The sequence below is a fragment of the Crocuta crocuta genome, unplaced genomic scaffold (genome assembly GCF_008692635.1).
Source record: "Crocuta crocuta isolate KB4526 unplaced genomic scaffold, BGI_CrCroc_1.0 scaffold165, whole genome shotgun sequence".
In the NCBI taxonomy this organism is placed as follows: domain Eukaryota; kingdom Metazoa; phylum Chordata; class Mammalia; order Carnivora; family Hyaenidae; genus Crocuta; species Crocuta crocuta.
This window is the reverse complement of record NW_027530502.1, coordinates 956,698-970,163: the sequence shown is the minus strand read 5'-3', so window position 1 is coordinate 970,163 and position 13,466 is coordinate 956,698. Positions and strand designations below refer to the sequence as shown.

At 37.6% G+C, this 13,466-nt stretch overlaps 1 protein-coding gene across 1 annotated transcript in view; it reads right to left on the bottom strand.

Moving 5' to 3' along the window:
* GRM3 (glutamate metabotropic receptor 3) overlaps window positions 1-13,466 on the bottom strand; it is a 218,673-nt gene that overhangs the window by 22,704 nt on the left and 182,503 nt on the right. Inside the window, exon 4 of the mRNA XM_077766787.1 lies at window positions 2,532-3,598. Coding sequence (XP_077622913.1) covers window positions 2,532-3,598 — 1,067 coding nt within the window. The remainder of the gene's footprint in view (window positions 1-2,531; window positions 3,599-13,466) is intronic.

The following is a 13,466-nucleotide window of genomic DNA, read 5'->3' as shown; positions in this document are numbered from 1 at the left end:
CAAGGGGTGGCAAAGTACTGAGTCATAAACCTTGTTGACTGTTTGATGGCCAAATTCCTACTAGCTGCCTGTAAATGGTTGGGGACTTCTCTAATGCTGCTCGTTCTTTCTGAACCACCTGATTTCCCTGTGGGGAATTTTACACCTCAGTCTTTGGAATTCCTAAAACAATAGTCTCATATGCTTATAGGGTCATGCATATGCATAAGTGCAAGGAGCCAAGCATAAGCATCCTGGGATTGGTAGTTGTGCACTCGGTCTAGAGGCTTAAACACTAAGGTCCAGCTCAGTGTTGCATGCAGGAATTTGGGTCCTCATGTTTTACTTTGTTAAGAGAAACCAAGAAAATGGATATTTCTATAAAATTCGTGAGTGTTCTAATTTTGACAAATATTTCAAATAATTTCAAAACAATGCAGGCCACACTAAAGACCTTTGTGAGACACTAAGAGCATATAATTCCTTGAAGCAGTGGTTTTCAGTCTTGGCTGCAAGAAAGGGGGACTTTTATTTGGGGGACTTTGAAAAATCCAGATGTCCAGGCCATAGTCCAGGCCAATTAAATCAGAATCCTTGTGGCCATGCCCCATGTATCGATATTTTTTTTTTTTTCAAAGCTACCCAGCTGATTCAATGTACAGTCAAATTTGAAAACCAATGGGTTGGAGGCCCCATTCTGCCTTCTCATTTCTTTTGTAACTTTTGGCATGGTATTATTTTTAAGGGATATGTGAAGCCTCAGATTTGGATGCTTTAATTAGCATGGGCCTGAACAAACACTCTACAACCTCTGCCCCATTTTCCATATGCCATGTGGTGAAACTTCTGGCATCTTCAGTTAATTTCATTTAGTCAGTTGATCTCCTATATTGCTATCATGTTAAACAAACAAAGTCATTTCTTTTGTCTTTTGGAAATAAATGCTAACTCATTCAATAAAATTAAACTTTTATGATGCTATTTGTTTATTCTCTGTAGTATTTTCTGTTCTGTTTTCTTATTAACTTTTTTGAGAATGAATGGTTTCAGATCATATACCCAGGGTAAAATAATATTGTAACTGGTTCACAGCCCCAATATCCTAAATCAAGTCTGCTGAGGATGCTGCCTAAGAACTTAAAAAAATTCTTACAGATTTATGGAAGTGCATGTGCACATAAGGACGAAAGGCAGAAATGGCAGCATTAACTATAGTTATCCATTTTAATCCCCACACTAACAGTGCAGATTCCCCGGTGGCTCATATAATATGACCTTTGATTTTGCTGAGTCGGTTCTGATGATTTCTCTACTGACACATTTTCAAAAATTTTTATAGGTAGTCTTAGAATGCCTGACCATGACACCAACATTGAACTTAAGTTCTTTATTTTCCTTGCTCTTCCTTTAGTTTAGTCCGTAGTTTCAGTTATATTGTTGTGATTCATTTAAAAGATAAGATACATTAAGCTTTGCTAGTCTCTTGATGCCATGTTTTAAATAGATTTGTCTTTTTAAGCTGCAATGTTCAAGATTTTGGTAATATAGGAATTGCTGGTAAATAGAAGATTTGGGGACTGTTAGAGTCTACAGAAGCACTTTGTCAAATTAAGGTGTAACAAGGAAATGCCTCTGAAAAACTTTAGCTAATGACAACTTAAGACATATGGAGAATAACACCACTTGCCTCAAGGGAAAAAAGCCTTATACTCCTTGGAAGATACTAAAATCAGAAATATAAATGCAAAAGTAACTGACTGATGGTTTCAATAATTTGAGAAAGTATAGAATGGTGAACTCTCTCTTTCAGAAGAGATGGTACTTATATTGATGCCCAGAAATTTGAACTATGCATTACTAAAGCCTTTATGAATACTAACTTAATTAGGTTACTTGGATATATGCAATAATATTTTTAACTAGTTCAAGGATTTTATATATACATATATATATTATATAATCCATATGTAATCTCATATGTACAAGAACTGAAGTTGTAGAACATGTATAACAAATTTATATTACATTTTAATCTGTTTTAGAGACCTAATGATGCTTATTTGAAGCTTGAGTGAAAGTGTTTAGATCTGATATCGGCTTCATGTTGCAAGTCTGTTTTAATTTACAGATGAATCTGTAGTACCCAGATCATCTTGTGTCTTATTTGAATCATTCTCACTAGGTTCTTAGTGGTTTAATTCTTGCCCTCTTGTGAATCACTTGCTAAACTTAATTAAAAGTTTTAGAGGGGTGTGTGCGTGTGTGTGTGTGTTGCATCTTTCTCCTACTAGATTATAAACTGCTTGAATGACCATGTCATTTACCTTTATCTCCCTTTCTGTGCCTAGCACAATGCTTTGCACATAGTACTCACTAATTAAATGTTTTTAAAACATACTGAATGATTTCCATATATACTGTGGTGGTTTATCACAGCATTTATAATTACCTACCTAATGACTGAGATGAAATAAGTTTATTTTAAATCCTACATAACAAAACATGGGCAGGATAAGGGAACAATGAATAGAAGAAACCATTCAAAGACTTACTCTGTAATCACTTGATGTCACATAAAATATAGGGAGGAAGGCCAGCCAGATGATGCATGTGGTATACATGGTAAAACCAATGAACTTGGCTTCGTTGAAATTTTCTGGGCACTTCCGAGTTTTGAAGGCATACACAGTGCATAAGATCACCAGGACCACATCGTAGCTGAGCGAGATCAACATGCTGGAATCTCTGACATTGCATTTTAAGATGACTGTCTCCCGCTTCTCTGGAAGGGTGTACCGCCTGGTGCCCGGAGCCTCCAGGATCAGCCACACGGACACCACCACAATTTGCACCAGTATCAGACCCAGGCAGATGAAAACCTGAGAACTTGGGCTGATGAATTTTGGCCTCTGAGCTCCATTCTTTACCCCATCGAAGATGCGGGCGATGCAGTTTGTCTTGGTCAGCAGGGCTGAGTAACAGACAGCAAAGGAGGTTCCCAGCCCTAGTCGACGCAACGCACAGATGACTGGTGATGGCTTGGCGATGAAGAAGAACGTCATGCAATATGACAGACCAACCCCAAACAACAAGATGTAGCAGAGCTCCCGGCCTGACGCTTTGACCAAGGGTGTGTTGTTGTGCTTGATAAAAACAGTCACAACTACGCATGTACACATAAAGCCCAGGCAGGCAATGGTTACTGGACCAATGGCCCAGGCATCTTCCCACCTGATGTAGTCCTCTGGAAGGTTAAAGCAGGCAGACAGGTCTGCAGTGGGCCACTGCCCGAGGCCGCAATCCATGCAGGTAAACTCGTCAACCAGGTATTCGTAGGGCTCGCAGGGGATACAGATCCAGCAGCAGACATCCCCTGGTTGCATGTTCTTCATTTCATTGGGGGCACACGGGTCACTGCACTGGGAAGTAGGGACTGAGCTCCGGGACCAGTGGATAGAGTCAACATCTAGTGATAAGGTTTCTGCCCAGTGACCAACCTTTAAGTAGGAATACTTGCCACCCACGTTCTGGAAATTGAACACGTTGTATCGTCCCATGCCATCTCCAAAAGTGTCAAACTTGACAATGCTATCTGCACCTTTGTTTGGGTTGAATGGAGCTGTGACATGTAAAGTGAAAGAAAAACAACACTGTTTAGGTATCTTAGGTGTGATCGATTACTTCATGTTACACACTTTGCAAAACTGAAATAACAGGGAATAGGGATTCTGAGGCTGAAATATTTTACTACCGTTGAATTTACACATTAAAAGAAAGCTACTAGAGGATTCATGTATTCATAAATTCATCCACTTAACATTTCTGCGTACCTCCTGTGTGCCAAGTGCCAGGGATTAATCATGAAAATAATACAGAGCCTACTTTCAAAGGAGCTTATTACGTAACAGGGGAATTGGCAAACACATGGTCATATTGTATGTGCTGTGCAAATATTCACTTCTTCAAAGATTTCACAGTAGCAATTGGGCAAAGCCTTGTGTCTCATCCTTATTGCTTATTTGTGGTGTATAGACCCCAAAATGTTACACGTTTTCATGACAGTACAAAATTAATAGGAAGAATTTTTCTCCAAAATGCAGAAAAAATTTTTCATCATAAATGTGTGGTACACTTCTTTTTTAAACCACTTTTGTAAACTGAAGTATTACTGACATGCAATGTTACCTTAGTTTCAGGTGAACAATATGATGATTCAACAATTCTTTACATCACTGCTCATTATGGTAAGTGAGTCATCAACTGTCCCCATACAATGTTATTATAATATTATTGACTCTATTCCCTCTGTTTACCTTGGATCACCATGAATTATTTATTTTATAACTGGAAGTTTGTACCTCTTAATCCCATTTTGTACCTTTAATCCTCATCCCCTCACTCCTCTCCCCTCTGCAATCACTAGTTCTCTGTATTGAAGAGTCTGATGTGTGTTTGTTTTGTTTTTAAGATTCCACATATAAGTGAAATCATATGGTATTTGTATTTCTCTGTCTGACGTATTTCACTTCACAGAATACCTTCAAGATCCATTCATGTCACAAATGGCAAAATGTCTTTTATTAACTCTTTATATGTATAATTGCATATATCAATGCCACATCTTCCTTATCCATTCATATATCATTGGACACTTGGGTTGCTTCCATATCTTGGCTATTGTAAATAATGCTGCAATAAACAGAGGGGTTCATATATCTTTTCGAATTAGTGTTTTTGTCTTTTTTTGGGAAAATACCCAAATAGTGGGATTACTAGATCATATGGGGATTCTCGTTGTAATTTTTTGAGGAACCTCTATGTTTTCCATGGTGGCTGCGTATGGTATGCTTTAAAAAAGCTCATGTGATTCAGAAGGAAAAAAATGGAAACCCACCCATAATCCTTTAACCTTAATGTTTTTGTATTTTTGGGCATATTCATGCTATATATTATATACTCTCATTCATGTAAACATATGGTCTGGATACCTTGAAGACGCCAGTAGTATATAGAAGCTAGGTGACAGTGCTTTCACGTTTGTTCCTAACTGTACAGTAGTAACCCTTAGGCCAGTGACCTGCCCTCAAACCTCTTTCTTACAGCTTTCTGCAAGGATTCAAGAACAGCAACTCTCTTGTATCTGTGTTTCCTCTCTTCTGGCTACTTGTTCATTGTATTTCTCTTGTCAATGTCTCCTGCCACTCCAATCAGCCATTTTTATGCTACCAGCTTTGGTCTACTATGTGCTTACTATTTCACACTGCCGGCCTTTATTCTTTCACTGGATGTAGAAGAAGAATATTACTGCTATCTACTGATGCATAGACAAACTCTACTAATTGGGATAGGCTTGTCTGTGTTGATAAACACACCCAAATTGTTCAATGGGAAAATGTTCAGTGGGAGAAGTTGACTTCTCCCTCATGAGGCCATCTAAGGTCTTGTTTGGTGGGCGTGTTCCCTCCACATGGTGATTTGGGAACCCAGCTTAACTTGTACATTGAGGCTGGGTCTCCCTCTCATCAGTATCCATCCAGTGGAAGGAGAGAATGTGAAGTAGGCATACCTGCTTCTTTTTCTTTTTAATATTTATCTTTCAGAGATGGGGTGGGGAGAGAGGGAGAGAGGGAGCATACAAGCAGGGGAGGGGCAGAGAGGGGAGGAGAGAGAGAGAATCCCAAGCAGGCTCTGCAGTCAGTGCAAAGCCCAACTCGGGGCTTGAACTCACCAACCATGATATCATGACCTGAGCCAAAATCAAGAGTCAGACACTTAACTGAGCCACCCAGGTGCCCCTACTTGCTTCTTAAAAAAGTGTAAATGGAAGTGGCACACATTTCCATTTATACTTCATTCATCAGAAATTAGTTCTAGGGCTACACCTCACGTCAAGAGGGGCCGAGAAATATAGTTTAGCTAATGTGTGCCCTACAACTCTGCCGTGGAATGAGAAAATGGGATTTGGAGGGCACGGAAGTCTTCCTCCGCAGGTGTCTTCTGTCTTTGTAGCCTTCTCCCTGAACTCCACTCCACCTTCTCTAGGGCTCATGTTGTTCTGGCTGATGGGAAACATCTTACGCTTATTGGGTGAGATGTTTTATGAAGAAGAGTCCCTCATTGGCTTACTTTTGTCCTCAATGAAAGAAGACGTCACAATTTACCAAGTAGCCTTTTCCTGCTTAGGCCTCACAGGGGCCCCTGGAGGCCTGGGTTGGGAGGTTCACAGTAATGTTTCAGATCACATATAAAAATCTGTTAGCAAGTGTAGTCCAATATGCCAAATTTATTCCTCATTATTGATTTTTTTTTCTCTTAATGATTTTGTCATTTCACCTGCAGTTCAACTTTACTAACCTTTCCCTAGCTTCCTGCCACATTCCACAAACCCATCACATATGGCCATGTGTGCCTGTACTCCTGTGGAGTGGCTTCAAGCTTACAGTGAGGCAAAATGACGTAGCAGATGAGGGCACGGCTTGGGATTTCGATGGTTTATGTGAGATTCTCATCCCTATCTTTTAATAGTTGTCTGTCTTTAGCCAAATTGGCCTTCCTGACTCCATTTCTTAATCTGCAAATAGTAAATGAAAATTATAAGTAAGGTAATATAGAGGTATAAAATAGATTTTTCCCTCTGATTTTTTAGCACTCGCCAGACATGAAATTGTATGATAATCAACTCCATTGTTTTTTTCTTGATCTCTTCCCACAATGGTATAACCTTTTTGCCATTGATACAGCTTTAGACTGCCTGAATATCTGTGGGACAAGTGAAAATAGAAGTTGAAATGCTTATTACTATATTTTTAGGAGTAAAAATCAATATTAGAATTCTTATGTTACATAAAACTAACCATATTTAGTCTATGCTTATGAAAAGTCACTATTTTTTTAGAATCTCCTTTCATATGTTACAAGTAAGTAAAATGTTGGATATAAGTAAAATGTTGGATATATTTACATCAAATATAACCTCATATGTGCTATTAACCTTTTTACTTTCGACTATGCAATAGATCCCTAACAGTGTTCAGTTGCTTTTAGATTACAAATATGGAAAAATTTGTAAAATGAGTATGTTTCATATTCTTATTTTATTTTTTATTTTTTTTTAATATTTTTATTTATTTCTAGGAGAGAGAGAGACAGTGTGAGCAGGGGAGGGTCAGAGAGAGAGGGAGACACAGACTCTGAAATAGGCTCCAGGCTCTGATCTGGCAGTCAGCACAGAGCCCGACGCCGGGCTCGAACCCACGAACCGCGAGATCATGACCTAAGCGAAAGTCGGACGCTTAACCGACTAAGCCACCCAGGCGCCCCTCATATTCTTATTTTAAATTCTTGATTATTTTCACAAATATTTTTAAATTTCTTAAAAGTGATATATTTGATAGATGACAAAACTGATGGTTTGGCGTGTTCTGAGCTGGAAAGAGTTACTGGTAAGACCATTGGCCTGTGGGCTAACAGTATAAAAACTAAAGATGTAAAACATGGCTTTTACAAATCTTTTCTGGAAATGAGCTAATATCATCAACTGAATATTGGGGGAGGCTGTTGCCTAGCTGAGGTTTATAGGATTAATAACACATCTGAGGTTCTTGCCTTTGATGTAAAATGTGTCAAAATATTTAATATTTTACTTATTGGTAACATATGAAAGGAGTCTCTAAAATTTTTGAAGATTTGTAAGCATCGAATAAACAAACTGAGTTTAATGTTAACCTAATAATTCTGATAGTGATTCCTACTCCTGAGGCTATAGTAATAACATTTCCATTCTCATGGTTTTTCTTAAGTATTTGAAAATGTTGACCATTAAAACATTTTTAAAAGATCATAAATAAGTACTTTAGCTCTTACTCTTACAGAACGTTGCTGTTATTTTTTCATGAGGCTATTTTAAAGCAGAGGGGCAGAATATATTTAGACTTTCAAGAGCTCTTTCCTCCCTACCTTTTTATTTTGAAAGATTTTAAATCTAGAGAAATGCTGAAAGGAAGTACAGTAAGCACCACAGCATTGGGGTCACCTAGAATTAACTAACTTTATTTTTTGTCATATTTGTTTTACCTGCCTTTCTTTTTTGCTAAAGTAATTTGCTATTAAAATTATTTAAAAATGAAATATCTGTACTGAAGTATCTGTAGAGCATGAATTGGAAAACTATAACCCATGGGCTAAATTCTGCCTGTTACTTATTTTATAAATAAAGTTTTATAAGAACACAACCTTGCTCATTTGTTAACATACTATCTATTGCTCCTTTCCCACTATAATAGTAGAGATGAATAGAAGAACTAGAGATTGTATAACCCCCAAATGTTTACTATACGATGAATTATATAAAAGCCACGTAAACTGTTATTCCATAAAAAGCTTGCATTAAAATATAGAGAGCAAAAATGTATATATATAGAGAGAGAGCAAAAGGAAACCACACACAGAAATTTGGAGCATATAGGGTGGTAGTAAAGTTAAATATTTGCATATCTATTACCCAGAAATCACATTCTCGCACATGTAACCTAGAGAAATTCTTGCACATATGAACCCAAACCATGTAGATGAATGTTACTGGTACTGTTTACAAGGGAAACACAAGTAGAAAAAATTCCAATTTCCAACAGCACAGAAAGAAAATTTTGTGTATTATTCACAATAATCTGTTGTGACCTAAAACTAACAACAGCTATGGGAAATAAGACAGATGTATTTTAGAAACAGTATTGTGGGAGAGGACTATCTGATTCTACTCTAATGAACTTCTGAGATAAACAAAACTGAACATACCATTTGGGGATACAAATGGAAGTGATAAACTTTGAAGAAAAAGATGAATTATAAAGACAAAGTTCAGGATGATGCGTATTGGGTGAGGAGGAGATACAGAAGGATGGACAGGGGAGAGCACCTGCATGGTTACCTGTTATCTCCTGTTTCTTGTTCAGATGAAGTGGTTTTCATGAATCATTATTGTATTATTGTGCTTCATAATTTGAATTGGGTTCAGTATAGTCTTTGTGTGGTTTTGCATTTCATAATGAAAATACTTAATAATTAAAATTTGAAAATATGCTGTTCCAGACACAAATAAAATGTATTCATTAATCGTGTCATTCTAGGGGATTAATATTGCAAGTGTTTCTTTCTCCTGATGATCACGATTGGGGACTGGGCACATAGTTATAATCAATTGCTCCTGTTGATGTAACGATTACTAAGAGATTTACTAAGATATATTAGAAAATATAAACAACTTATATATTCAAATTATAATCAGAAAAAGGCCACTCCATTTAAATGGCATCAAGCACAATGAAAAAGTAAAGGTACACTTCACAAAATGCATAAAATTACAATTTACTTTAGATGCATTTTGGATCTAACCTCAAGAACTGTTAGATAAGAAGTTTATGTTGCTATAAGTGATGAACTTTGTGATACTTTGTTACAGAGGCAATAGAAAACTAATACATTAAAACTGTTTTGCATTTGTGTACATATTCTGTTAATGAAGCTCTAGAGAAGCCTCATGACACTGCTGGTGGGTAGATAAGTTGGTGTAACTCAAATAGAGGGCACCTTGACACAGATTTTTGAAGTTACAAATGCATGTAACTTTTGACCCAGCATCTCCAATTTGTGTGATGTATTCTATATATATGTTTGCATATGTGTCAAATGATGTTTTGACAATGTTAGTTATTTTATATTTGTTTATAATAGAAGAACATTGGGAACGATCAGTAATGAAAAAATAGAATACTATATACCTATGAAAAGAAATGAGGAATCCTTCTATGTGCCACATAGTATAGAGATATAAAAAATTAAATTACACCTCAGATGTAAAAAAAAAAAGCAAGGTGTAGTGTACATATACTGTAACACTTCATTTGCTATCATTTAAATTTTTTAAAAATATTTTTGAGAGCGAGAGAGAGAGAGAGAGAAAGCATGAGCAGGGGAGGGGCAGAGAGAGAGGGAGACACAGAATCTGAAATAGGCTGCAGGTTCTGAGCCGTCAGCACAGAGCCTGAGGTGGGGCTCGAACCCACGAGCCGGGAGATCATGACCTGAGCTGAAGTCAGAGGCTTAACCGACTGAGCCACCCAGGTGCCCCTTAATATGCTATCTTTTATATAGATGGAAAAATAGAAGAATCTGTTTTCTTTTATGTACATAATGGAACTCGGGAGAGATATATGAGGAAATGGTTACCGACAGACAAGAAATCAGAGAAGAGCAGATGTAAGACAAAAATGGGAGGGAAAATTTTACTGAATTCTTTCGTGTAGTTTTTGCATTTTAAGGGATGGGAATGTGTTACCTATTCAAAATATAATATAAAAAGGAAAACATAGATTGATATTTGAGTAAACTTCTAACCAGAAAGAGAGAGACTAAAATGACCAGAAAAAGAAACTTGGAGTCAATAGAGGCAGCACACAGAGCAAGAGGCAAATGCTTTAAAGCAATAATGTGCTGGGAGAGACAAGAAGAGATGTTGCATCCATGAGTCAGGAGCAGTATATTCTTCAAGAGGAAAATTCAGAGAATAAGAATGAGCTTCTGGAAATGAAACAGCAGAATTAGAAATTCAGTAGAAAATTGAAAGGTATATTTGAGAAAACTCTCAAAGTGTGATAAAAATACTGAGAATCAAACTAGAAAGTGTAACAGAAAAGCTGAAGAATACTCTGGGGAATTTCAACACTGAATCAGGCATTCCAGAAAGAGAAAAAATGGAGGACATTATCAAAAGACTCAGAGTAACTGTGGAATTGGCTAGAAAAACGAGAGACAGTTGTTCTTTCTTATAAGCCTATTGAATTCGTGTAAAAATTAGGTACATGTATTATTTTCATAAAAATAAAGAAACTAACAAGTTAAACCTGTATAAAGAATAATTGAGCAAGGCAAGGCACAGCAGCTTGCAAAGGAAATTATGGAAATGATATTCTGCCAGTGTTATAACAAGTGCTTGATAAGAGGGTGGTGAACGAAGAGTACTTTTGGTGAAATTTTGTGTCTTAATGTCAGTTTACCTTTCACTGAATTTGTTAAATATGTAACACAGTATGGCCCAGTGTCTAAATCATTTGAATCCCTAAAAATATATGAAAGTATTTCAAATAAATGCATCACAAATTCTAAACAAAGACCCACTGTCAGCGGAAGTGGCCTGGTAGTTTGGGATACAGGGCTGCTGTGTCTATACTCCAGTTCAAAGACTGAAAGGAGAATCTAGAAGAAAAAGGTGACCCATGTCTGTCAGATACTCCACAAGAGAGAATGATCCTTTTTCTAACGTTTTTTCAAACATGGCTGGCCTGGGTTCATGAGGGGGCAGGTAGGTGAACTAGGCTCTTGCTCAGATGTTGCTAGAGCGACTTTAGTGACAGAGCAGCTGGAAGCTCTAGGGTATTGTTCTCATTGCCTTCTCGATGCATTTGAAGTTGCCTCTAAGTCCAATGGCTCACCTGGGAAATAAAGCCAGTGAACCAGAGTCATGGAAATCAGCTTATATTCTTTGGAGTGATTTCCAAAGTAGAATCCCACCCAGGGAACGAACAAACATTAGAAATGGAAAAGTCAATCCATTTGTTGTTGCAGGAGCAGGAAGGAACCCAAACTAAAGGAGGGAAAAAGAACTGGAAAGATGGCAGGATTCTTTTTCAGAAAGATTTATAACCTCGAAAATCTAATTTCAAGTCCTTCACTATCTGGCTGCTCAAAATGAGGTCCTGACTTTTCAGAAGGAGCCTAATGTGGCCTCAAGTCGGGAGAATGACCTCTCCTTTCAGCTCATTATCCAATTAGTTCTGACCCCAGTTTTTAATGGATTTTTTTGTTTTGGAGAAGTTTAGTACCAAGGTGACCAGCCCTCCTAGGGCCCATTTGGTAGAGATGAAGCAAGCCCATGCCTTAAAAATATCATAGGTCAATGGCAGGAGACAATTAAATCAGTTCTTTATTTTTTCCTCTCAGACAGAAGTCCAATTAAGGTAAGACAATAATGTGGCTCTTAACAGGCTTTCAGTAATGGGAATATTACTGCCGCGGCCTAGGTTCACATTCATAAATACTAATGAAGATTGCAAAAGCTACTAACAGCAACCTGGCTCCAATTTTACAACATTTTACAGCCAAGCAATCACTGAGGTTTCGGTGAGCTAATTTGATGAATTGTAATAAAGACATAGATGAGAAAACAGAAAAATGGCATCACCCTTGGAAGACCTTTTTGGAGGTCAAGAGGTAAAGAAATCAAAATCTTTTGCCTAGAGCAAGCAATCATTTACAAACAGAAGGCAGGAAGATAGGAAAGAATAAGAATAAATCCGGGGCCATCAGTAATGAACTTATCTACCGATTGGGAACAAAATTGCTGATGCATTTCTCATGGATATTTATGAGCAGAACCTAGCTCCCTGTGGCAAAGCACCGCTTAGGTGTCTGACATATGAAACATGCTCAGTACGTACCTATTGTATACAGTGAAAGTGAGTGTTCGAGAAAAGCCACTGAAAGAACATTGTGTGTGTGTGTTGTTGTTGTTGTTGTTTTTTAGGTTGTTATGACTTTTGAAAAGGACTCTCTTCAAGTTCTCTTGAATAGTTAGCATGGCTAATCCTTCTAATGCTTCATTACAAGTTATGCTGGTTTCCCCATCTCTGTTCTACATATTATTGCTGAAGTTTTCAGCACTCACGACAGCTCAGCTAGGAATCATCTTTTCTTGGAGTAAGAATGAGGAATGGGCAGGGAAGGCACAGTGTGTGAAAATTAGTGCGATTTTGGTCCCTTTCCTTCCCAATTCACAGATCAGCCTCAGGGACGGCCTTTGCTTATTTTGTTTATTTTAGCCCGAAGCCCCTTGGTGGCCCCCAGTCTTCATTAGTGATCTCTTTAATGCGAGCTCCTGCTATTACCAGGTCGTTTTCTACCCTCTTTGCCCTCACTCCGACCCTCCCTGTTACATGATCTACTGCTTTTCTCACAGACCCTATGATGAACATGTAGATTTTCTAAAACTTTGTTTTTGTTTTCATTTTTTTTAAGTAGGCTTCATGCCCAGTGTGGAGCCCAATGTGAGGCTTGAATGCAAGACCCTGAGATCAAGACCTGAACTGAGATGAAGAGGTGGATGCTGGACCGACTGAGCCATCCAGGCACCCCTAGATTTTCTAAAACTTTTAATTTAACTCTATACGTAGAAGGAGTGCATAAATAACTGAATCTTCACAATGTGAACATATACATGTAATATGGCTGTTAAGAAATAGACCATTACTGGTCCCCTGATTACTGTTATTAACTTTTCCCAAAGGTAACCACCATCATACCTTTTACAACCAGGAATTCATTTTGCCTGATGTTAAAGGTTATGCTGATGTAATCATAAAGTACATATTGTTTTGTAGTATTTTTTTGCTTAAAATTAAGTTTGGTGAGATTCATTCAGGTAGTTATGAGAAGCT